General features: G+C 41.2%; 1 protein-coding gene across 4 annotated transcripts; it reads left to right on the plus strand.

The window, feature by feature from the left end:
• PPM1F (protein phosphatase, Mg2+/Mn2+ dependent 1F) lies at positions 1-26,098 on the plus strand. 4 transcript variants are annotated; one of them, XR_004061147.1, is made up of 8 exons: positions 2-206; positions 9,685-9,818; positions 13,338-13,537; positions 14,646-14,834; positions 15,961-16,104; positions 17,014-17,107; positions 18,288-18,958; positions 25,015-26,098. XR_004061147.1 is itself a non-coding variant. In XM_030958803.1 (8 exons), the coding sequence occupies exons 1-7, from the start codon at positions 31-33 to the stop codon at positions 18,659-18,661; spliced, it is 1,311 nt and encodes a 436-aa protein (XP_030814663.1). In that variant the 5' UTR covers positions 2-30; the 3' UTR covers positions 18,662-18,689; positions 25,015-26,098. The 4 variants fall into 4 exon arrangements, 3 of the variants coding, with proteins under 3 accessions (XP_030814665.1, XP_030814663.1, XP_030814664.1); XM_030958803.1 differs by having other exon boundaries at positions 18,288-18,689; XM_030958805.1 differs by having other exon boundaries at positions 1-206; positions 18,288-26,098.

Genomic DNA, 26,098 nt, shown 5'->3' on the forward strand with positions numbered 1-26,098 from the left:
GCCCGCCCCTCCCGGCCGGGCAGCGCCGCCATGGCGCTGGAAGTGCAGCCGTCCGCGGCTCCCCTCAGCTCCTTCCTGAGGGACTTCCCGGCGCCGCTGGGCCCGGAGGAGCCGCTGCCGTGGAGCTCCGCGGGGAGCGGCGCCCTGAGCAGGGCCGAGGTGCCGGGCGCGCTGGCTGAGCGAGCGAGGAGCCTCCTGGGCAGTAGGTGAGGGGACGGTGGGGCGGGCGGGGGCTCCGGCCTGGCTGCCCCGGGGGCGCCGCCGGCGGCCGCTGTGAGGGAGCGGGGCCGCCCCGGCACCGAGGCCGCAGCAGGTGCAGGCGCGGGAGGCGCTTCCTCCTGACGCGGGGCCCGCCGGGGGCGGGGGAGAGCCCTGAGCGTCTTCAGGGAATTTTAGGTTTGGAGATTTATTTATTATTGTTCCCCCTTCTGAATTACTTTTGGTGACTGTTAATAGCATGCTTCTATTGAGGCCATAGGCCTTCGGCCCTGTGCCTTCATAGCATTGTTTGTGTGTGCTTTTCAAAGCTATTGCTCTCCCGCTCTCGGTGCGGAATCAGTTACAAGTCCGCAGTTAGTGCGATGGGGCCATTCCGGTGCTGGAGCGGCAGTAGTGAGAGCTCCGGTCCCTCCGGGCACCCGTGCGGGTCAGCGGGAGGTCTGGGAGGGAGGCGGTCCCTGAGGTGCCTCGCAGGGCTGCCAGGGGGAAGGAGCGAGCCAGCTCCAGGGGTGTTCAGCTGCCCAGCCCTCCCGAGTGGGACGTGCTTGTGTGGGTTCCTCAAGCTGATGTTTTCTTAAAACTTCAGGAGCGCAGTCACATCAGTGCTGGAACACGCAGCTGCTCATCAGCGTTGCTTCTGTCATCCCCTGACTGCATCCTAATAACCCTCATCCTGAGCAGTTTAGACTTCCTCTTTAATGCTGCTAAGAATTTGGATATGTCTTACTTCTTTTGGCAAGTTAGTGCTTTATCAAGAACAGGTAATCTCCCACCAATTCCACTCTCTTAATGCACTTCAGCAGTAGGGCCTGTGCACTCCAGCTGTTAAAAAGGTCCTACCACAATCTGCTTCACTAACCTGAACAGTGATTGTGAATGCTCTAAAAGAGCATGAGTGGTGATCAGTGCTGTGGTACTGGGATGTGGAGGAGACTGGTTCTGGTCTGGTATGTGCTGAATGTTACCTGGTTACTAGAGGAGTTTGATAGATAGTAAACATGGTTTGAATTAATTGCCTTTTAAACTATCATCCACAGAGTTTATGAACACCAAATAGATTTTTGTTGTTGAAAGTGTATAGGTGATTTTTAGATATTTAAATTGTCCTGGAAATTTGTCTTAAAAATCAAGTTGCTCCTGCATATAACAGAGGTTATTATGGACATAATATCACTCATACCTTAAATGGTATGCCTAAATCTGAAGATGAAAAATGCATACCAAAGAAATACAATTTCTTAGTCTATAGTTAAAAAAGGCCCATATAATCATTGCATTTTTTAGTTGTGCTTTGACTGAATTGCTCTTGAACAAAACACAGCTGTGTTTTGTTCCACAGTGAGATTGCAAATTCATCACGTGCATTGAATCTTTGAACTCTGTGGAGCAAGAGTGGTTCTGGGTGAATGCTTTGGCATTACCTTGTTCTTTAATCTTGAACAAATACTTATCACATGGCACCCACTCTGCCACGTGGGCCAGGCTGGTGCTCTCTACAGTTGATTTAGACAGGAAGGTATGAGGCTGTAGAGTTATGGGATGTGTTACTCAAACTGCAGAGCTTTAAAAATCAGTATTTCTGAGTTGCATGTCTGCTGACATACTGTTGTTGTCTATTTGGCACAGTAACAAGTGAAAGCAGAAGAGGAATGCTGGTTTTGCAATGCTTTCACCTCACCTGTCACTCCTGGTGTTTACACAGAGAGGAGCCTGCCAGTGTCAGAAGCTTCATTTTTCACATACCTGCCCTGCAGCCAGTTCTGGCTCCACAGCCTCTCTTGTGGAGCTGCCCAAGTCCTGAGCTGGCAATTAAAAAAAAAAAAAAAAAGGGGAAGGAGAGCTAAAGAAAGTAATGCAGAATTGAAGTGCAGCAATCTACTTATTAATTCTTCTTTTTACAAATGTTTGTGAAAAACAGAAGTAGATAAGAAAAGTGTTTGTATGAATTCTCATGGCTGGCTGCAGGCAGCTCTGTGTTTGGGGTGGAGCCATGAGTTTGGGTGTAGTGTAGTGTACCTGAAGTGTCAAATGTAGGGATCCCTATGGAATTATAGCTCAGGTTTGGACTCCTAAGACAAAGAGAAACCTCATTTTGCAGTTGCAAAAAGGCTGCATTTTCCTGTTGAGTAGGCTGAGTTCTTGCATGTGGAGAAGAAGACTGATACAGCCCAAGGCCAAGGCAGGAATCTTATGTTTTGAAATTGCAGGCCTTCTTCTTACAATCCCTGTAATTAGGAACTAAAACTGAAGTCTCTGATTGTGTGAGAAATGGCCAACATTACATTTTTTCCCATGTTTGCTACTGTGGATCAATTCAAAATACAGCTTTGAAGGCTAAATAAACTTTTCTGTTGATGTGAATCCTCAATAAAATAGATGAGGGAATAGTAAGGAAACAAGAGAAAGAAGGCTGTTAAAGATTTTAAGAAATGGAAAAATAAGGGTGAGGACTGACATTAGAAGACATTTAAGTGTTTGTATAAAAGTTGTTGAAGATGCAGAAGGGGGCTGGATCAGTGGCTGTGCAGGAGGTCACTGTAGTTGGGATCCAGCACCCTGCAGGCTCTCATGGCAGCATCCCAAGCACGTGGAGGGCAGCTCGGTGAAAAACACACACCCTCAAATATCACTGTGTTATTCTGCATAGGTTTAACACTCTGAAGGGGTTATTGGATGTACCTTGCTGACTTCTGGTGTTGTTGCTTGATCTGTTTCCCGAGTGTGAGATTTCTCTAACACTGTATTTTACTAATACTGACAATGTATTTTACATGGTGATTAGTACTGATGAAGGATTTCTATGTAGATCAAAGTGTTACTGGGAAACAAGTTTCACATTCAGTTCTGCTTTTCATTTCTGTGTTGTCAGGTACTTCATTCTCACCTGCACAGGTGTTTGTGTCATGCCAGAAGGGCCCAAGACAATCAAGGTCCATGGCCAATAGAGGCCCAGCAATATCCTTGGCTCAAGAGACAACATATGGTGATGTTTAGCTTCTTCTTCCAGTTGTTTGCAGGCACAAACCTCTGTGCCTTTGCAGTGAGGAATGTTGTTCCTCCACTACTGATCAGGATTTCTGTTGAGAAGATAATGAGCCAAGAAACAACTTTGGTTGGTTCAACAAGGAGTTTCTGGATGCTGTTGCTTCTCCAAGGCTGCATGCATCTTTTTACATGGAAGCAGCTGGGTATGGTCAGGCTAATCCCTGAATGGCCTAATCTAAAATGAATTATTTTAACAAATTTCTGCAAATGCAGCTACCTTAGTGAAACACCAGCTAAAACAGCAAACCATTTTGCTCTCTGGCATGCCTTGTCCCTACATCACTAATCTGGTAAAGCTTTGCAGATATTTCTACTTTGAATAGTTCGTTTAAATCAATGGAACTGCCTGCTGCTAACTGCAGCTAAACACGTGCATAACATTTTGAAGAATCAGAGCAGGCTTAAGTAATCTTGTTTTGCAGAAGTTCAATTAACATACACTTTTGGGTAATAGCTGTGTTCTGATAGTCTGTGAAAACAGATGAATGTGAATGAAGTGACCATTAGTTACCTCCCAAGCTTTAGAAATTAACCTGAAATATTCCTGACTTTCACTGCAACAGAACATGAGATGAAGTCAGACCCCCAAATATAGAAATTTCATCTTCCCCTTGATAGGACCTGAAACTTGTATGGCCATCCTGTGACATATCCAAAGAACAATGTCAAATTGCTGCAGCCTTCCTGTTGGAGGAGATTTACTACAATAACAGTTGAGAGACGTGGGCTTCCTGTTCTGCCCCCTCCCAAGTGATCTGCTGTTGCCTCAGCATCCTGTTTTGTGTCTTTGTGCTTTACACTGGAGTGCTCACACCAAGGTGTGGCCCTGGTATCTTTATTTCCAGTATTCCCTTCTTTTAGAGTAGTTAATTCAGAAATTCTGATATTTTGATGTCTAGTGTGATTTAAGTATGAGGAGGGGGAAAAGAAAATCTTATCTTGCTTCTGATTTCCCAGTCCTTCTTAAAATGCTATTTAGTCTCTTCCTCTGCGAAAACTACTTTCTACTGTGACCTCTGCTTTTAATAAATTCCTTAAAACTTACTTTCTTTTTTTAATTTGAACAATTTGTCGTAATGCACTGGTACTTCTTGCTTGGGAACATGTTTGCAAATTGTGCTCTCATAACCTGTGTGAAACACCCTTTCTGTTGTTGTTTGAGGATAAATACTCAATTTTGAAACAACGTGTTTAGGGTTTAATTGAAAATTGGCTTTTGTGGAATTAAGCCTCTCCTCTTCTGCTATGGGGTTTTTCTTCCTGCTGAGAATAAAATGGAAGTAGCAGGTGACTCTTCACTGCACATTTTGTATAAAAACTGTTCAGTAATGACTGAAGGGCCTGAGCAGATGGATTCTGGATTCTAAAGCTGCTGCTTCTGGTAGCTTCATAAGAAAAGCCGGGGAAAAACTGCTTCATGTAACCATAAGAGGTGCAAATTGTATGTGGCATTGTTTATGTATTTGTTTTGATTCCCTCTTGTTCATCTCCTTTAATGACCTGATGTCATTAGCACAAGAAACAACTTCCTGTGCATTGTAGAATGTCGGATGTTCTCTCCTTAATGGATATATATTTGTACTTTTCTGGCTACCATCACCCTGGGAACTCTAGGTACTGCTCTAATAAATGCTAATGCTTAAAGCTGCTTGAGTGGAAACATTCTGTAGTTGATTATAAGAATAAAAAGCAAAAGGGAAATAAAAGCAGCAGATTGGGGAGAAAATACGGAATACAAGCAGCTTTTGTTTATGAGGAATCTTGTGACCTGCTATTATTTTGGCAGTGTGAGAGGATCTTTCACTTGCTGGAGAACTGCTGGCATTTGCAGATCTGCACTAAACCCGCCGCTGATAGAGCTGCAACATGCTAGAAACACACCCTGAGCCTGCAGTGCTGGATCTGAGCTCTGTGGGATCTTCTGTTCCAGAGCCCATGGAGCAGATAAGGGCTCCTCTTCCCTCAGATGTAAGGCAGCTGACTTATGCTAGAGCTTGTTCTTTCACTTCTTTCTTCCCAACATGCGTGTGTATGCACAGTCTGAAAGGAAAAGAGGATTACACACTGCTGCTCTGGCCTGCAGTATTACTGCTGCCTTGTTGCCATGACTTTGGTAATAATGTCTAGAAACAAAATTAATCACTTTTTTTTTTAATCTGAAAAATAAGTGATCAATACTTGGCTAAGACAGCTGGTAATCTCTTGTGCTTTATTTTATACAAACAGATTTCCTGACAGTACTGTGGGAGAATGTGTGTATTTGGAGTGGGGGGAGCATGAATTCTTTTGCTTGCAAAGTAGGTGCATAAAAATGCAGAAGGCTTTGTGTAAATATGGAATGTTTGGCATATCCTAGAGAGGCTGTGTATCACCCTCCAAGGTGACACAGAGCTCATTTCTCTGCTCCCAGTGCTGAGGAGCATCTTTTTGGGGTCTGCCATCTGCTGCACAACTCTTGAGTGCTCAAAGCCACTGTAGGCTGGGCATGGAGCACTGCAGGAAGTCTGTCAGCTGTTTTCAAGCCTTTACAAAAAGTGTAGTTGTAGCTGAGGCTCTGGCCAGGGTGTGGTGGCCTGAGCTTTGATGCTCTGGATGCTTCCCTGTTACCCAAAAAGCTCTTTGCTAGAGACTTCTGAATGTACCTCTTAAACTGGAGGGGAAGAGGTGGGAACATCTTTGAATTGGTGACTTGTTTGCAACACTTGCTGCAAGTGTACTGGGGGTTTAATGACTCAAATAAAAAATGACTGAGAAGTTATCTTATTGTGTTTCTGCTTCCCAAAAGAACATGTATATATTTTGGTATTTGTCTTTCTGAAGACTGGTACTAAAAGAGTCAGTAATAATCTGATGATTGACCTGATGTACATTATTACACTGTGGCTGTGGTGGTGTGACAGCTGGTCTTTTGAAATGAAAAAAAAAAGATAACTAAATTGTATTGCAGAAGAGAAACAAGGTGAACAAGAGAAGTAAGTTCTCTTCTGTAATTTATGCCAAATCTAAAGTATGCAAAACATCATAATTGCATTCTGCTTCTGTGTGTAACTTTATTTTGGCCTGGAGGTATGTGTATCAACAAGAGCTTTGCATAGCTCCATTTACAAGTACTGTGTGTGTCCAGTAGTCCAGAATCTTTCAAGAAGGAGGGTGGCATATAAATTTAAGTGTCATCTTTATTAGCATAAGTATTGCTTTAATCTTTAACTTACCTCTTTTATCTGCACTCAGGTTTTTGAAATAAGCCTTGTATTTTGCTATGAGTAGCAGGAGGAGACGAGCTCCATGCTCCAGCCACTGTTGATCTGACTTCAGCTGCTGGTGAAGCTGTGATTCCTCGTCTGCACTGTTACAACATGCTTTAGTTCTTTTAAAATATTTTTATTGTGGTCAGAACACACCCTTTATGTTAGCAAAGAAATAGCCTGCAGCAAAGAAATTCAAGGTCTGTTTACTACCAGCCTGTGTGTGCTGAGGCTGAGTGTTTAGTGTTGCGTGTCAGAGAAATGGGGCTAACGTGTTTCTTCTAAGATTCCCCTAAAGCAGCATCCTGTGCATGTAACACACCCCAGCAGCTTTCCTCTTCTTCCCAATACAGTTGGTTTTCCACTTAGGAAACAGCTACAGTGTTCCTTGTGATTCATGGAGATTAAGTTATGCTGGGGTCAGCTCATCACCAGGGTGTCTTGGGCTTCTTTGAAAGGAAGGTTTTAACAATAAGTGACATTCTTCTTTGCTTACAGGAAAGGTTTGAAGTCTGCAATGGTAATTGCAGTGAGTTACTTTTGCACCGGTTGCCATAGGTACTGTGGCTGTTTCCAGATACTCTCCAGCCAAGTGAGACCTTGTAGCTCTCAACTAAAGCAGCCGTTCTTGCTCCTTTTTAATGACGTATTTTGTTAACTCTTAAAGTCTCTGATTTAGAAGGTGAACTTAGAAGTGGTAAGTGTTGAACCTGAATGAAAGATGCCATTCCTTGGAGCTCCACTTACTTGAGCTTAAGTGAAAGCCAGTCTTGCCAATATGGTAATGCTGTGATGTAGATTTAATAAAGTAATCAAATATGTTCTGTTTAGAACAGAGTTTGAACTAAATAGGTTTGGTAATTTTTAGGCTTCTATCTTTATTCAGTGTATCAGAATCAATTATTTGATGTTGTTGCTGTCTGTATAACAAAATCCCAATAAACAACCACTTTCTTATAGATTTGCAGACCTATGGAGTGGGAGGAAATACATAGGAAGCAAAGCTGAATGAAGCATATCAGTACTGAGGAATCACAAAATTTCCTTTTTAGGAATTGGGTGGCAACTGGAAAAAGTTGAAGGATGTGACATAATTTGTAAATTTTCTCTTTGTTATAGGCATCCTGTAAGCAAAGGTTTATACACGACTTGTGCATTATAGCACTTAATAGATTTCCTTTTGTTTAAGCTGCTTTTTATGGACCCAGTTCAGCAATTCTGGACTCTGGAAAGCAGAAATGTACAAAATTTAAAATCCAAGTATTAAGCCCTCTTCTGATGTTGAGCTGTGAACCCAGGCTAGATATGATTTTTTTCCTCTAGTATAGCAGAGAAATTCTGAAGATGTCTGAAGCTGTGGCTCTCACTGTGTCACTGTGCAGCTAAATGCATTGCTATTTTCTTAATGTTTCTTGTCTCTATTCTTGGAGCTGAAACATGCTTTGACTAAAGCTTCTGACTTTCAGCAGTGTCAACAACACATCTGACATTGTTTGTGGGGCTTATGTTTTCATAGTCCTTTCTTTTTCTCTTACATGAACAACAACAGGAAGAAGGATTTTGGAGGGCAGGGGTGCCATATCTGTTTTGGATGTATTTCTTGCCTGACCTTTTAAAAGATTGTCTGTCAGTGTCAGAACCATTATAAGCAGGCATTGTTACTTTAAATGAGCTAGGAAAGGAACTGACTCTCCTAAACATATCAGCCTTAAAAAAGAAATAAAAAGCCACATTCTGTTTTCCCTTGATGTGACATGACTGCAGCTAGCGCTGAAAGGGCTGCAAACACGTTGCCATCTATTTGAAGTACCGAAATAACTCATTAAATTGGGCCGTCACTGCCACAGAATGCGTGGCATAAAGCAGGCCTGTGTTGGAGCCTGCTGACTGACACAATGCTTTCTGTTTCTGCCACAGGAGGTACTCATAGATGGCTGTGAGGATGTGACAAGGCCCCTCTTTCAGGAGTACAATGGCAAAATGCATTTCAGCTTGTTGTCACTGGGATCCGAAACCCCGTGGCCTTCCCCTCCCTGCCCTTCAGTACACATAAACCACTCATCGCTGAGCAACACCACAGACCAAATGTTTCCACCATTTCAGACTCCCCAGCAAACCAGTTCCATGCAGAACTTTCTAAATGTTTCCTGGGAAAACAAAGTCCTGTCCTTGACTTGCATGTTAATGTGGTATTTGCTTTGGTTGGGTAATTCAACACCTTGTGGAAATCAAACGCTCCATGAACAATGGATAAAGTGGCTTTTATGGATGTTGATGCTTATTCTTCATTGTGCTCATAGAAAATGGCTGGAACGTGTTTTCTATGTATACTGTGGTTGTTAGTGCTTGCCATGAGTCTGTAGTGAATTTAGGAGTTATTTTATAGTAGACTCCTTTTGGAGTTGGATGGGACTTACTTGTTTACAGATTCAAAACCATTATAGCAAGTGTGTGCTTCTTTACAAATCATGTGGCTTGAATAAAGCATTGAGTGAGCAGGAGATGGTGAGCAGACCGTATAGCATTATTGTGTTCTAGATGCCTACCTAAAAGCTTTGTCTAAATAACAAGTCTTGGAGCCTCTTCTCATCCTAGTCTCCAGTCTCAACTCTTTGCCTGGGTGGTTTCTTTGGAAAACTTTCAGTCAGAATAAACTGAATGATAAGGGCTGTAGGTTAGCATTAAGCAGGACTTTTCTTGTAAAGGGAAGGAGAGTTCCAAATAACTTCTTTAGAGATTTGCATCTACCACAATGCTGAGATCTTGATGCTGTCTGTGGTGAGATAGTTGACTGCAAGCAAGAAATGCTGTGTAGTGAGTAGAAACAAAATGTGTGTGTTCAGAGGCTGGAATTGAAGGTAGCAGTTTCCATCTGAGAGCTCAAGAGAAAGAGGTACCATCTGTGACTGGAGTGTGAGGCAACAGTTTGAAAATATGATTCATATACTTCTTCCTCTTTACATTCTTGAGAAAGCAGTTGTCTAACTGAGGATCTTACTAAAGATTTGTGTGAATAAATATTGAACATATGGTTTGCTCTACTAGTTTACTAATGAAGTTTATATTATTGTGTGTAATGGTTTCTAAGTCTGAGGTCACCAGCCATACACTGTGAGGTTGTAGCTCAGTTTAAACTAATGGAGCCTATTTTGCTTTCCCTTCCTTTTCTTACCAGCAGAGATGTTTCACCACTTCTTGCAGCATCATTGATCCATGCTGCAGTTGATGAAGTTCTCCAAAAAGACTTGACTGAATTTAAGCTGCAAAATGTGGAAACAGAGGGAGAAGGAGATGAGGAAAGGTTCACCTGTAAGTACACTTTTTCTTCTGTCTGTGGTTTTCCCAGAGGCTGTCTTTCAGAAGAGTTTAGTGTTTTGAAATGTTTCGCAGATTTATTTGGTTAGGCTGCCTGGCAAGCAGCAGTGAATGGAACTTCCTTTGCTTTTGCTGTGTACCTGTGGGATGAGAGGAAGCTGTGCTGGTTTTGTGGGCAACATGTAAACACAGTGTCTGGAGCCCTGACTGATCCATTGCATTGGATTTCTGAAAGGGAAGAGTGTGTCCTTTTCCCTCTGGCAGAGTGACCTTATTATTCCCATGTTTTGACATTGACATCACAGTTGTTGTACAGTCAGACCAACACCTTCAATTCATCCATATTAACCATCTTGCTTTTGTCTTGGCAACCAGATTCTGGCTCTTCCACATCTTAAACATTCTGACACTCCAGATCTTTCTCTTGGCAAGTTGCTCAATAGTTTGTGTCTTTATCAATGACTTCTTTTCTTCCCACTCTCCCCTATAAAAGTGAGATACTGAGGGAAGAAGAGCTTTGCATGTCTTCTACCTGATGCCTGCATTTTTTCCCGAGTGAACTGGAAAGAGAACAGACCTTGGTGACTGAGTATTGGGTTTGTGCCTTGTGTAACAGATGGTCCTACTGCATTTACGTACTGAAGTGTTTAACATTAGACTTCACCAAACCTTTAGTCCCAGTGCCAAGAATTGAAATGGAGCAGGATGCAGGCAGAGTAGAAGATAAAAATGGAGAAGAGATGTCTTAGGCAAACCAGTCTGTTCTGTAAGAGGAAATACTCACCCTTCCATTTCCCTGGGATGGATTGAAAGGCGGTTCAGTGTGCCCCAAACAGAGCAGTGCAGTGGCCAGGATATGACACTTCCCAGAAGCCTCTTTCAGCATCCATGTCCAAGTCTGAAACGGCAGGAGGGGGAACTCAGTTAATTAAGTCGTGCTGCACCCTGATTATGTCATCCCTTGCCTAATGCTTGTGGCCTTCACTCACTGCAGCTAACCTGGCCTGGGGCAGGATTCTGCCTTGAGGGGGAGCTGGCAAATATGAATTTGGTGTGATCAGGTCACTGCAGCCTATACAGGAATGTCAGAAGCAGCATATTGTAACTCACCTAAGATAGTTACGTAGGTTTGCACAAAGCAGTTGGAAACTGTTATCAGAGCACCCTGCAGTCACTGTGCTGCAGACTCTTCATTGACTCCCAGGTAATTATCTTTGAGGTGAACTATAGCAGTAATATAGGACATGAACTGCTATACATTTGTGAGCCTAGGACTGTTATCTGTAGTTCTGTGTCTTATGTAAATCTTGGGCCCACAAACCAAAATGAACCCTGTCTGAATAATAAAGAAATAATGTTTAGAAGCAAGGAGTAATGAAGAACTTGATAGGACGTGGATGTTTTCTTGGCTACAAGCATCTGATGTCTCTGGTTACTATATATTGGGGACATTTGCAGAATATTCAGGCTGCTATTTTGCTCTGAAGGCCATAAAAATAGGACTGGAGTCTACTTTTAAGATAGTGCAGGCAAAGTTGGAAAATCCTTGGATGAGTTTTGTGTTGAACTAGTTCACATTCTCTCTCACTATTCCTTGTTGACAAATGCCCCAGAGCTCCCTGTTCTGATGGTTGAAACCTTCTTTAATTTCCATTTTACATATTCCTGTCTATTTTGTTTCTTCATTCTTGTCATCATTGCCCTTTAGATCAAATCTCTACTGACCATTCATTCCCCTAGCAGACAGGATGGAAACTGGCTCATTGTTCAGGTACTTGAGTTGCGCGATCTCAGCAAGGAGCGGCTACCTTAAAAATGTCCATTTTTCTGCCCCCTTGGACTGTACTTGTTTTCCCCTATCTTGTAATTGCTATTACATCACTTTAAATGTACAGCTTGAGGGAAAGCTGTTCCTCATGCTACAGCACAGTATGGATGCTCTCTCTTCCTGCACTGCAGTAATAAATCTGCCAAAAAAAGCATTCTTGGAATGAAAGAGAAGTGATTATATAAAAGCAACGGGGGGGTGGGGGGGAAATGTGTGCACGTGTGAGTGCCACTGTTTGTGGTACACTGCAGAAGCATTTGTGCTGTTAAGATACTAAATTCTTTGTCAGATGTCACAAGCTTAATATTTAAACAGCAGTATGTGTCTTCTGGTCAGTATTAGTCTAGACATTTAGAAATATGTAAACTAACAGCTGTAGGCAAGGCTGTCAGAGATGCTGTCCTGTTTAGTTATTTTGTGTTTGGGATGATTTAGTATCTAAAGGTTTTTATAGCTTGTCCATTAACACCTGCATATTAAGCAAATCAAAAGTAATTTTGGTTAGTATGTAGTGGCTGCTCATCAAAGATGTGTGTTTAAATTTAAGCTTTCAATTCTCCAGGCCCAGAGATGCATCTGAAGCTGGCCAGCTACTGTTGCTGAAGAAAAAAAAAGCTTGAGAACCAGGAGTTATAAAAAGGAATTCTGAGGAAATGTTAATGCTAGCAGTGTTAGCAGGACTCAGGATAAAATAGATATAGGAAAGATAGTTCATGCACTGCAGGTCTTTAGAGTATACAGTAGTGACCAGCAAATTATTTTTGCTCTATAAATATTCTTTTCAATGCATCTGGAAGTTAGTTGATTTAGCATTGAGGCAGGTTTCCTGTTCAAAGAACAAAACTTTAAATTGTTACCTGTTTGGAGGGATACTGTGTTGCAAAGCTAGACACAATACCAAGCTCTGATGAACGAGTTTGGATTAATTGATCTTTGGGATCTGTCCAGAAAAGGATTTGAGTGTCTGGCTGGAGCTTTTCACGCTATGCCCAATGGGTGTTAACAGTTCTGCTCTGTAATGACAAAGCTGGAGAGTAGCGGAAGTGTTCTGTCCCTGCAGCTCCTACAACCATGAGTATTTAAAAAGATAAAGATAACAGCTTAAAATTCTAATCTGTTCAGCTCAACCGTGAGTTGAACTATTGACATCAGCAAACATTTTCAGGCTTCCTTGTTGTTTCAGTGGAAGTGGTTCAGTAGGACATAACCTGACCCAAAGCCAGGCCAGTGCTTTTTCAGCCCTTTTGTTCAAGACAACAACAATCTCATCTTGAGGGTTTTTCTGCCCACTTGATGAGTCCCTTTTATTTTTCAGTATGTACGAACTCCTACCACTTCATCTTACTGATTTTACTTACGTAATGATAACATTTATGTCTAATATAATAGACTTGATTTTTTTTTTGGTCTTTGTTATGATTTTTGTAATGTAATCACCTGCTTGATAAACCTCTATTTTCAAAAAGAACTAGCAAGTAAAGAAGCTGCTATTATTCTTAATGTTACACTGTTTTCCATTGCAACTTTCTCTCCACATTATTCTCAGGACCTCATTTTAATTCTTGCAGAGCCTGTAAAGGCAGGGTGCTGGATAGGGAAAGAAACTTGAAGGAAAGACAGGCCAAAAGAGGAGTAGTGTAGGAAGGTGGGCCAGAGCACTCACTGTTTTGCCTCTGTGCTGGCAGTGCTGGATGGGGAGTCGCTGCAGCGCTGCTTTTTTAACAAGCTGCGGGACGTGTGCTCCGAGTGGCAGAAGCAGCTGCCGCCGCTGCGGCCCCTGGCGCGTTTCCTGCTGGTGTCCATCCACGCCATCCGCAACGCGCGCCGCAAGATGGAGGATCGCCACGTGCTGCTGCCCGAGTTCAATCAGCTCTTTGGTCTCTCAGTAAGTCTGGACACAATGCGGGGGCTGGCTGGGCAGCTTTGCAGCATTGCTGTAAGCACAGGACCCTGGTGATGGATGATCTGTGAATTTGTTGCCATAAGTTATTTGTCGTGTCTGCATTGGAGCAAGGACTTGGTGACTCAGATTGCTGGGGGCCAGCTACTGCCCTGGTAAAGAAGTGATGCAGGGAAGATCTTGTGACTTTGGGATTCATGTCATAAGTTATGATATGGGAAGATGGGAAGTTCACCTCGTGTTATGTTGCTGGAGTTACAATGTTTTTGTGACTGACACAACTTATATATGGATTGAGAGTAGCCCTGAGGAGCAGGACTTGGGGGTGTTTGTTGATGAGAAGCTCAATGTGACCCAGTGATGTGTGCCTGCAGCCCAGAAAGCCAAATGTGTCTTGGGCTGCATCAAAAGCAAGGAAGGCAGCAGGCTGAGGAAGGGGAACCTGCCCCCTCTACCCTGCTCTGGTGAGACCCCACCTGCAGAGCTGTGTCCAGCTCTGGGACTCACTACACAAAAATGAGAAGGACCTGTTGGAGTGAGTCCAGAGGAGGCCACAAAGATACTGAGAGGGCTGGAGCACCTCTGCTGTGAAGACAGGCTGAGAGCTGAGGTTGTTCAGACTGGAGAAGAGAAAGCTCTGGGGACACCTTATAGCAACTTCCAGTGCTTAAAGGGGCTACAAGAGAGGGGCTTGGAGCAACCTGGTCTAGTGGAAGGTGTCCCTTCCCATTGCAGAGGGGCTGGAATTAGATGGTCTGTAAGGTCCTTCCAACCCAAACCATTCTATGATATGGAGAACAGCAGTTGTACAAGTGCAGTTCATGAAACTGCTGCAGGACTATATAACCAGCAGTCTGCTACTTCAGTGCCAGGTTATTCTTAAGGACATTAAGTGACTAACAGCAAACAAAGAAAAGTAATTGGCCTGCAAAGTACCCATCTTATCCATTTTGTACACCTGTAAGTGGACTTAAATTGTCATTCGTATGGAAGAAAGCCCAGAGTAAAGAATCTTTGCTTGTTGGTACCAGTCTGAGCTATTTTGGTTTTGACCATGAATGTCTTCCCCTGTCTGTCTCCCTCCCTGCAAAAGGATGATGTTGATCGTGCTTACTTTGCGGTGTTCGATGGCCATGGTGGAGTGGATGCTGCCAATTACTCAGCAACACACTTACATGTCAATGTTGGGTTACATGAAGAGATTGTTAAGAATCCGGCTGAGGCCTTGAAATGCTCTTTCCAGAAGACAGATGAAATGTTTCTTTTCAAAGCCAAAAGAGAGGTGAGTGGGTAGAGATTAATTCCATTGTTTTTAAATAACACCAAGAGCTGTCGGACAATGTGGTATTATCCAGAAAATTCTGACAGTACAGTTTATTTCAATCACTGGCTTCTTTATGAAATTATGCTACATGTAAAGATTTTGTTTGATCAAATTATTTCTTATTTTGAGGAAAACCAGTGCTTGGGAGTTCAAGATGAGTAATTGAAAAGAAGTGCTAAAGTGATTAAATGATTCTGACATCAATTATTTGAGAGAATACTGGTGCCTCCTTGTCTAAACCAGGCAGCCTCTAGATGTTCTGCTGTCTTACCTCTTACCTGGAAAAGAGATTTCTTTCTTCCTGATAATATGGTTGCTATCTTCCTCTTTCTTGTCCCACTATTAGTGTCACTGGTGATTGTAAGTGAAAAATGTGTTCTATGATTTAAATCAGACTCCTCAGTTCATAAAACTTATTGATTAAACTTTGAATTAAGTCTGATGGACATTCTTTCTTCAAAACCACATTACACTGTTTGAGAACTCTTATTATAGCACTGCTGTGGAAGTACTCATTTATTGTCAATATCTTTATTTCTGTCTATGAGGTACGAAAGAGGGACCAGCATTTCATAAGGTCTGACTGTCACTCATCTTTTCAGGGAATCTAGGACAGTTAGATGTTTTTCCTTTGTTGACATTCTCCTTTAAATACCCAAGGATAAGGAGATCTCTGTGGAGCAAGGTATCTGTAGTTGCTAGGGTGGAGAATGTGAAAGGGATTGTAGAGATGTGTGTGTTTGTGAAATGTTCATTCTACTGAAATACAGATCCTTTTGCTTTTCTGCATGTCTCTGTTTTAAACAATAGAGCTCTTAGTCGCCTAGATCAGTTTTGGAATTAATAGCAAAAGAAGGAAGAACATAAGAGACAGTATTTGTCATCTGCATATTAGAAAATACATTTATAAATAGTTTATTTCACATCTCTCTACTATCTTGTACCCTTTTTTCAAGTACCTGAATTAGGATTAGCAGGTCTAATATGCTGCATTTAGTGTGATCAAAGCTAAGTTTTCAATATTGCCATATATCCTAGTAGGGCTGTTGAATATTCACCTGACACACCTGATTTCCTTCTGTAGAAGCTGCGGAGTGGCACAACAGGTGTGTCTGCATTGATTGTAGGGAACAAACTGCACATAGCATGGCTGGGGGACTCTCAGGTGATGCTGGTGCAGCAAGGGAAAGCTGTTACATTAATGGAACCTCACAAACCAGAAAGAGAAGTAAGTCTGACTTGTTTTTTCCTCTTAAGTGTGTGGTGTCAGATTCTCTCCTGAAACCTTTTGGAGTCAAGCCTTTTTAAGTGTTTGGTGCTTTACATAATTACATATACTGTATGTCAGGATGCATGGATTTAACAATTTCTTGTTTTGTGTCCACTCCTGTGTCTTGACAAGGTGATCCCTACACCTTACCTGCTTGGAAGTACTAATGAACGGTACTGATAGTTCTGGCTTCAGTTCCTGCTCAGACTATTCAAAATTTGCAATAATTAAAGACTTTGAAGAGCTTTTTGTGTGTGAATTTAAATCTGCCTGTTACAGAATATTTTAGTAATTTGAGATTAATAGCAGTTTAAAATATTAGCATGATGCAAATCTTTTGTTATATGCAGTACTGTCATTGAAAAGCTAATGCTAGTCTGTTGGCCTAACTGGCTTAAAGTATATTGCATTTCCTATCTATTTTCATAGCCAGATATTTTATTCCATGAAATTGGACGGGGACTTTGCAAGTTTAGCTAGCATTGCATGACCCTTTACCTTCACTGCATGAATATTTGTAACAACTGAGTAGTTAAAGAAGTATCAATGCAAAGACTATTGCTACTTAGCTTAGTTATCATGTATTTCATTCTGAACGTTTATATATTCACCCAGCTGCTGTATGGAATGGGAAGAAGTGGCAGGAAAATTTACTCATCCATATGAGAAAGCATATGATGATACAAAAACTTGAGAATTCTGCTTTTTTGTGGACAAGCCATAGCAGGGGTGGAAAGTAATTTCTTGTTTCCAGTAATTCTGTGTGCCTGTTTCTATGTGCTAGATTCTGATATGTGTGTTTGCTATATTCATTGTAGAAATACAGAAGCTGGAGCAGCAAACAAAATGTATTCCACTGTTTTTCAGGATGAGAGAGCAAGGATTGAGACTCTGGGTGGCTGTGTAACCTACATGGACTGCTGGCGAGTTAATGGTACCTTGGCTGTTTCCAGAGCAATTGGTGAGATTAACCATCAGAATCAGTAAACTTTGGATTAAATTTGATTGAAAGACACCACCTGAGACTGTGTTTACTGTAAATGGTGTCTTGTTCAGCATCAAACAAATAGTAAACTGCTTACTGTCTTTCCCATAAGGCAAGGACTTACATGGCTTGCAGCTACATCAGCTTTTTGGTTTTACCATGAGAATAAAATGTTGTTTTATTTTACATACTAGCCATGATAGTCTTATTTTTTTTCCTACTACTAAGATCTTGCTTCCTATAAATGCCTAAAGTACTGTAATGTTTTACAGTAGTTTAACAAATATGCAGCATGTAATTTGTAAAAGTGGAGGAAGCAATAAATGTTTGTCTAGCCTTTTTTACGTGCTCAAATATCTCAGTTGTCAGGGGGTTTTGTCCACTTTAATATGAATGTATCTTTCTCCTGACTGTGGATCTTTCTGCTTAGGTCACATCGCTGCATTCTCCTTCAATATCCAGCAATTTAGGGCATTTTAATTGTAGTATTCAATCTTATTAAACAAGCTTACTTTGCTAATGGCCAATTAGGGCAGAAAGAGAAAAAAACCCTGAGCAATACAGTAGATAAATGTAATGTATGAGTGGGAGCAGATTAGTATGGAATTTGTATAATGCTATTTGGATCAGTAGCAACCCATGTTTGGTAAGTATATCCATACAAAACTGATAAACTAAACACAATGAACAGATTTTTAGGCCATTGTGATGTATATCTGGATAGCTGAGAAAAATTTTATTTTTATGGCATTCTGAAGGCCATACAGGAGGCACATCTGCAAAATGAAGGCCTGACTATCTCCTTGCACAAATATATTTCTGAAAGAAAAAACTTAGGAATAAATTCCTTGCTTTCCCTGCAAAATTAGGGGGGTTTCTAAGGCATTATTTTAATTTTTACTTTCTAAGGGGTTGCTTTTAATTTTTAAATTAAAGTAATGCCTTCGAAACCCACTGGATTTAGGTAGGTTCCAAGCATCCTTGAAACAAAAGTCTTCTGTGCTTATTCCATGGCTTTTGCCTACTCTCATCCTGCATCAGCTACCTCTGGAACATGATCTGGCCATCCTTGAGGATGGTAAAAGCAACTGATGGGTAAAGAAGTACCTGTTTACATCTGAAGTAATCAAATCTTTGCTTTGTATGTTTGTCTCAGGTGACATCTGCCAGAAGCCCTATGTCTCTGGTGATGCAGATGGAGATTCCTTTGAGCTGACTGGCTCAGAAGATTACCTGCTCCTTGCCTGTGATGGATTCTTTGATGCCATCAAGCCCCATGAGGTTGTAGACTTGGTGTTGGATCATTTGATGCAGACCAAAGGAGTGGGGCTCAAAGCAGCAGAGAGACTGGTGGCTGCTGCCAAGGAGAATGGATCCAGTGACAACATCACTGTGCTGGTGGTCTTCTTGAGGGATCCTCAGGACATCCTGGCAGACTGTCTCAGAGACTCTAAGAAACCTGGGACTGATGATGATGCTCAGAGCTCACCCTTTACCTTCCTCAGCTGTGAGGCAGCAGCCGCACAGTGACAGAATCTGTTTAGTCCAGAAGGTTCAAGTAAGTTCATGTAAGGAACTGCTTTTCAGTGAAGAAGCCTCTAATACAGTGGGCACAATGTATCAGGAAAAAAGACAAATGGACAAATGTGGAACAGAAAGGCAAGACTCCTTTCACTGAGTTCCCATTTGTCTTTTCCTTCTCCCTTTTTTCCCCCCATCCCCTCAAAAAACACTGAGCGGACGTGGAGATTTGTACAGCTGTTTCATCTCTGGGAGCAGGCACTGAAGTGTGTCCCAGGGCTGGTCATATCCCTCTGTCCTGGAAGGGTAAGAAACCATAATAGGTATAAGCTAATGGATGAGAATATGCATTTCATGAATTCTGAGTGAAAATTTGAATTAGTGCTTTAAAAGAGCACTGTATGTTGTACTTAACTGTGATGTTACTTTGAAAGGTGGAGGGGAGAAGCTGTCCCCACCACAGAAAAGCTTCTTCCTGTGTGTGTTCTGTAGGAACAGACTTGGGGTGCAGGGACTGGCTGACACCAGTGTGCTGTGTAAGGTGCTTATGGTTTGTACCAAAGATAGTACAAGAATGATGTGGCCTCTTTATTCAAACACAAACATTTAACATTTACGTGTATGGAGAGGAGAAAATAAAACTGGATGCTCCAGAAAAGCAGGAAAACTAGCTAGAAGTATCCCAGGGAAAATGATAGAAAATCAACTGCTTTCTGGGATGCTCTGGTTTATAAACTGGAATCTGATATTTAACTGCACTGAATTATTTCTCCCTAACAAATATGATTATTGGCTATTTGGCCACCTGAAAAGACCCCTCTTGTGGTATTTGAGAGAGATCTTTAAAGTTTGTGTGCTCAAGCAGGTAAATGTCCTCTTCCTGCCACTATTTTGTGTACTATAACAAAGGAGGAATTTATTTTTATTGTAAGTGTTTATTTGTTAATTTTCTGAACTTTACATTTGAGGAATGTTTTGCAGTGTTACTTTATTTTGTTGTGGTTTTTATTTAAACTGGAATTTTCAAGTGGCTCTGTCTTTATTACCTGGTGTAAAAAAACTGACTACCCTCAAGTGCCTTAAATATTTCACCCAAGGATTTCTGGCTGCCTCTCATAGTCTGGTGAGCCAGTTCCTAATTTTTTAATGTGACTTTTTGTTTTCATTGATGCACTTAAATGTTTCAGTTTGTGAATTATTTAGTGGTAACTAGGTTTCAAGAAAACATCTTTCATTGTTGCCGAATCTTGTGGTTTGTAGTAAAAGCTTCACTGTGACTTACTCCCTGCCCTGTGCAGAATGCTCTGGAGGTTTAATCATAAAATAACAAGCTGAGTAATAATTTCATTTAAAAAGTAACTTCTGGCCATCACAAAAAAATTTAGTAACACAAACTAGAAATAGTTCAGTAACATTTTTTTTTCCTAGTGGAAGGTTAATTTGGCCACACTTATGAACCTTTTGGGTCAGAATAACTTTCTAAGAACTGTGAAGCTGAGAGGATGAAAGAAGTGTAATGAATATGTGAGGGTGTTTGCACAACTGCTCCATTCATGACATGCTAGAGCCTGTGGTTGTGTTTTGTCTTGCCTGGCTAGCAGGAGTCAACAAGATCTGAAGGCTCAATGGTAAATTTGTTATTAATTTCAGTGGCTAAACAAGAAGTGCTTTGCATCTGGCAGCAAGACTGTATGCCACATTTAGAAACACATGTCATTGCAATATGTCAGTCCTATTGATTAAAATATGGTGAGCATTGGTGTTGCTTGGGGAGGAAGCTGAGGTAGAAGAGCTGAATGGCTCAGAGGAAGAACAGAGCAGCACTGTCTGTGCCCCAGTCTCTGGATCCTTTGCTGATGTGGGATGGTGCAGTGTCCCCAAGGGTTTTGCTGGAATTACTGAGGATGATCCTACAGTTCTTAATGCAGGAACTCCTCAGTGACCTCCTCTCTCACCACAGAGCAGCTCAGACAGCAACTGCCTTGTTTTGACACTGGGGCTTTTCTGCTGAGAAGGCTATGAGAAGTTTTCCACCCTACATTTTGGTGTCTTAAAATATATGGGGAAGGGTTTCCATTTTGGCAGCCTGGTGGGGTGGGCATCAGTGTTTGTAGTGAACCTTCTTCAGATAAGGAAGCCCTTAGGCTTGTTCAGTAATCTCCTTGGATTTATCAACTCCTCTGTCTTTGATTTCTAGCCAGATTTTCAATTCCATGCTAAATCCTGATGACCACTAGTGCCTCTTGGTGTCTTAGAAATAGTTCTGTTATTAATAGAGTAAGAATCATGCAGAATTGATTGCTTATCTGAGGGTTTTCAGGAGAGGGGAAAATTATTGTATTTATGAAGGAAGGTGTGAAATATTGGTAAGTCATGATATGGTTTAGTTTCTGAAATTTGCCAAATTTCCTCAAAGGTGAAAGGGATTGAACAAGCCAAACTCTTTGTAATGGTGATTTTTTTCGACCTTTTCTGGGCAGATTTGCATTACAGAGGAAAGAAAGTCCTAAGTCTTTTGATGGATGCTTGCAGCTATGTGAGAATATCGGGTTTTGTTTCAAATTTGATAATTTCTGTTTTATGGGAGCTAAGTGAAGTGGGCCTTTAGAAAGCTGTCTGTGGCAATCATGAAATCTAATTCTCAAGCAATGCTCTAGGGAAGAAATTCTGCATTCTTAGAAGCTGTTCCCTTACATTTGCATTCATTCTGACTGACATAGTGCTTCATTTCTTTGAGATGTAAATGAATAGGAACAGTCTTTGAGAAGTCAGAGAGATTACAGCACGGATTAAAAGTATTTCTTTCATTTTCAGATATTTCTTACTAGCTTTAAAAAGTCTGGTCAGGTCAACAGAAATTGTAATGGGTCAAAAAAGGCAGTTTGTATCCCATAGCTAGAATAAGTAATTCCTGATGTGTCAGCTACAGGAAAACACCAAATATGGTTTGGGGGGAAGCTGTAGAAATTAGCTGAAGGATTCAAGACAAATGTTCAATAATTTTCATGTCTTACTAGACTCCAAATGAATGTCTGCTGAGTGCATTTTAGCACTCAGTAGAAGAAAAATTGCTCTTTAGAGGAGCCTGAAATTTTAAAACAGAGCACACCTAAATTCTTTTGTTGTTTGGCTGGAAACTGACTTCAGTTCTTCTGCTTAGTGGGTATCCAGCATCTCTTTTGCTTGTGGGTAATTCATGCTTCTACCTTCCCTTCCTTTACCCATCCTCTCCTTCCAAGCCACGCACCTAAGACAGTGAATATTCTGGGTCTGACAGAGACAAGATGAAAGTTTTACAAATAACATCTGTTTGGGGGGGGTTCATTTTTTTTTTCTGAGAATACGGATGATAGAAACGCAGGAAAATTCTTAGAACAGAGAGAGATTAAGTAAAATCCACCTTCTGAGTGATGGAGGAGTGAAAGAGAGAGACAGGAATGCATTTAAGTATTATTAATGCCTATTTTAAAAAGGAAGTGGGCTGGAAAATAGAGCTACAAATGTCAGTTCTTTAGAGTGAAATACCAGTGCTTGAAAGAATTAGAAACACACCCATTTAAAAGGCAGAGCTCAGCTGTGCTAACTCTTGTCTTCAAACAGCCAAAGGAGGAATAGCACTAAAGTGTCCAAGGTGACTTTCTGTGACCCCTCAACACTACCATGGCAGCTAATGCTCCTAAATGGATTTTCCCAAACATCCTCCTGTGCTCAGAGGGAGCAGCCAGCCTCTGCAGTTCCTGGTCACTGTGCAATGCTGCTGTGAGTAAACCTGGAGTATGTTTATGAGTGGAGGGGCTGGTGAGCCCTGCAGGATGAGTAATTGGGCACCAAGTGGTTACAGCAGTGCTGGCAGCTGAGTAAGTGTTAATCACTGTGATGACTTTAATAGCATTTAATAGACACTTATCTCCATTCAAAGTCAGATGTGATACTGCTCTTTTAAAAAGCGTTTCTAGTGCCATTAACCTTCTGTCATGAGGAGCCACTAAAATTTCTACTTTTTTGTTGGATATTGGGAAAAGTGCTTCTCTTGTTTTCTGAATTCTGGAGATAAGTTGGCTGTCTGCACTGGAAAACCTGTGTTCAGTTGATAGCTTAAATCAGTTATTTGGAGTTGAAGCTTCCCTCCCAGGCAAAAAAAAACCGAAGAAACGAACACCTAAAAACTAACCTAAAAAAGGTGTTTCCAAAACAAGTGGCTAAGAACTTTTGTAATTGGTGTTTGTAAATGGCATTGCAAAAAAGGTACCCAGCAAATACTCTCAATCTATAAAGGGCATAGACAGTAAAGTCTAACTTAATATTCCAGCTCTACTCTTAGTGCAAATTTGCCTCTGTTGGTTAAATTTTTTGTATTCTTGTGGATGCAGGTACTGGATGTGCAGCACCAGCCATTGTCTGTTTCTAGTCTTACAGTACTGGAGTATCAAGCAAATGCTTTAGGGAGCAGGTGGGGGGATGTTAGCCACAACAGAGCAGATTGCAGATGATTCATGTTTAATTTAGCTCTGGTTAAGCCTGAATTAAATTTCCCTGCATAGTTCTATTACTGTCCCTTTTGCAACTGGGCCTGTACCTTCAGACAGATTCCTACTAGGAAAAAATGGTTCATTCCCCCTTTTTGAGGAGCAAACTCTTCTGATGAACAAAATGCCACCCAGGAAGGATTGGGGAAGGAGGAAAATGAACATGAAACTGCCCAATCTACATGAAGCTGTGTACTCTCCCTAAACACAAATTTATAGCAGCTCTGGCTGCATTTGAGTAGTACTGGAAACCAGGGGAGTTTCTGCCAAGCTCATCAAAACCTTTCAAGCAGCTTCAAAACCAAGAGGCTGGTCCTCTCTGTGTTACTAAATGAAGCCACTCAACCAGCCAGCCCTGTGGAGTATTTGTTTTGTAGCATTGACAGCTCTTAAGAGCTAAGCCAGACACTTTCTGCATGTGTTTTGGTTGGATTTTATTTAATTTAAAGTTATTTTTATTTATATAAGTCATGTCAGCTGAGAAGTAAACAAATGAGACTTGAAGGAGTGACTGCACCTCTGAACGTGTGTCTGTCATAGACACTTGTTAAAGTAATGCCTTAAAATGAGCTGGTAGGATCTTGTGACAGATAACCTTATCTCTGCATGGAACAGGAAACCAAAATCTTCCAGAGAATCACATAAACCTTTATTTTGGTGTGACCCATCAGACCTGAACACTCTTCAGTGTCCCTGCTTTAATGCATGTTCCAAGCTGCACATGCTGCTGCTTATGCACACAAAAATAAACAAGGGACAGCTGTATTGGCCACGTAGAAAATTTAGCAAGATGCAGCTTTTGTTAAGTAGGAGAGGACAAAATCAATAGGAAAAGAAATGTTTTCAAGCTTCTTGGAATGCAAACAATAGAATAAAAAAAAAAAAGCAGCCTAGAAGTGTTGGCAGTGCACTGTCAGCTGAAAACCACTGTTTCAAGCAAATGAATTTGGCTGTGTTGTAATGTCTGTTTTATTTTGATAACAAACTCCTCTCAGTCAGAGTTTTATGTCTTATTATGTGCCTTTTAGTTGAGGAGACAAGATACATCCAGTTCCTTAGAAAGTTAAATACATCTGGGCTTTGTGACACGCTAGATCCTGATTATTGAATTTTCTCTCAACTATTAAGCCTGATTACTAATTTCCAGGAGATATTAATATATCAAATACTGAAATTATTACTGATTAAATTATTTTGGATTTCCATGCAAGGGGATGTCATTGGTCCTTCCTGATCAACTGGATCATTCCTTGAAGTTGTTTATCCCTTTCCAGGCCCTACATTAGGCAGGTAAAAGGTTTGTTGCTTTGGCAGATGGAGCTGGAATGTGTGACCATCATTCCTGCCAGGAACTAATTATCCTTTTATCAAAGCAATGATGCTTCTTTTTGGATGTCCAAGGATAAAGAGATAATAGCTAGGAAACCAGGGTGAAACCTTTCTGAAAAGGCATTTGGCTGAATATTGTATGATTAATGCTGCTTTCTTTGTCTGTTTTCCCCACTTTTTTTTTTCTTTAGTGTATTTAATAATAGCAAGATTTTTTTTTAAATTTGGGGTCAAAACTTTATATTGACCATAAAAAAGGCCAGTATAAAGTTTTTAAGTTCCTTTAACTTAATGACTTTAATTACTTTGAACTTCCTCTTCTGAAAGTCAGTTCTGCTCTGTGTCCTTCCTATTTTATTCCAAATTTTCTCTTTCTATATCTTTTATGTCCTTCTACATTGTCACCCTCTCCCTCCCCAAAATGCTGCTTTTTAGGCTATAAAATCTGTCGGCTGTTAAGTCAGTTTAGTTGCCACTTTGTAATTTTCACTTCATCTGTGTCCATAGTGAATTTGGTCCGATCTTTGGAGGCCTGCAATGCCAAGAGTGTAAAAAGAACCATGTCAGCTAGGAAGATAAGAGACTACAATAACTGTTGCTTTGGCGTGGACCAGTATTGGATATGTAAGAAGAAAATCCCGAGATTTGTGTTTTACTTCATAGGAATACTTAAGCTTATTTCAGGTAACAATAGCTCTCACCCTGATTACAGGAGTTCAGAAACGTTCTTGTCTCTCTTTCCTTATTCCTGCAGATAGTTTGTGTTTTCAAACGTTTGCACTGTTGAGAGTGGGGGGAAAAGCTTTCTGCCTTCCTTGCCCTCCGCAGCTCTCTGTCCCAGCCCAGCTGAGCAGGGTGGGAGCAGCAGCACAGCCCCAGCTCAGCCACCTCTCAGCCAGAGCCACTCTTCAGGGCCTGCCCCGTACTGTAACGCCCGTGCTTGAGGAGTGGTAAGTCAGACTCTGTAACTACTCCTGCTGACTTAAAATATATCTTCTTATCAGTATTAAAACAGTACAAGAGCAGAGCTGTTGCTTTAGGCACATTTCTTGCCACTGTGTTGGCTGATGAACCTTGAATGGAAGTAAGAGGGCCAGTGACTTTGAAATAGGAGCTGTTAGCCAAGTTTTGTAGAATCATAGTCCTTATTTATTTTATATGCTAATCTGCACTTGTGACCCTGAGCAGAAAAGCTGCAGTACAGCAGGTTTTATAAGCTGTGGCTTAACCAGTTATCTAGTCTCTTAAAACTCTTATTTAAGCTGACTGGTTTTATGCACAAGTTGAAAACCTGTTGTCATTGATCATTAAATGCTATGCATATTGTACATTCATTTACATGGATTGTTCTAATAGTGCTTGTGTGTATTATGCTACATTACCATATTTTTTATATATGTATGTATTGCATGAGGTTTAATTGTTGGGAATTTTTTGTACTGTCACTTTTGTATTCACACAGTGCCTCATGTATCTATTTGCATATTGCAAGAAGTTGTTTCAAAACAGTGATTGGAAACAGGTGGGCATAAAAACTTGCCACTGTAGGATCTGATGGTTCTGAAGTATTAATAAAGTATAGTGACTCAAA

Source organism: Camarhynchus parvulus, chromosome 15 (assembly GCF_901933205.1).
Source record: "Camarhynchus parvulus chromosome 15, STF_HiC, whole genome shotgun sequence".
Taxonomy (NCBI): Eukaryota; Metazoa; Chordata; class Aves; order Passeriformes; family Thraupidae; genus Camarhynchus; species Camarhynchus parvulus.

Coding starts and splice junctions, on each gene's coding strand:
- PPM1F (XM_030958805.1), top strand. CDS start 31: ATGGCGCTGGAAGTGCAGCCGTCCGCGGCTCCCCTCAGCTCCTTCCTG. Junction 9,819..13,337: donor AGATGAGGAAAGGTTCACCT/GTAAGTACACTT, acceptor CTGTGCTGGCAG/TGCTGGATGGGGAGTCGCTG. Junction 16,105..17,013: donor CTCACAAACCAGAAAGAGAA/GTAAGTCTGACT, acceptor ACTGTTTTTCAG/GATGAGAGAGCAAGGATTGA.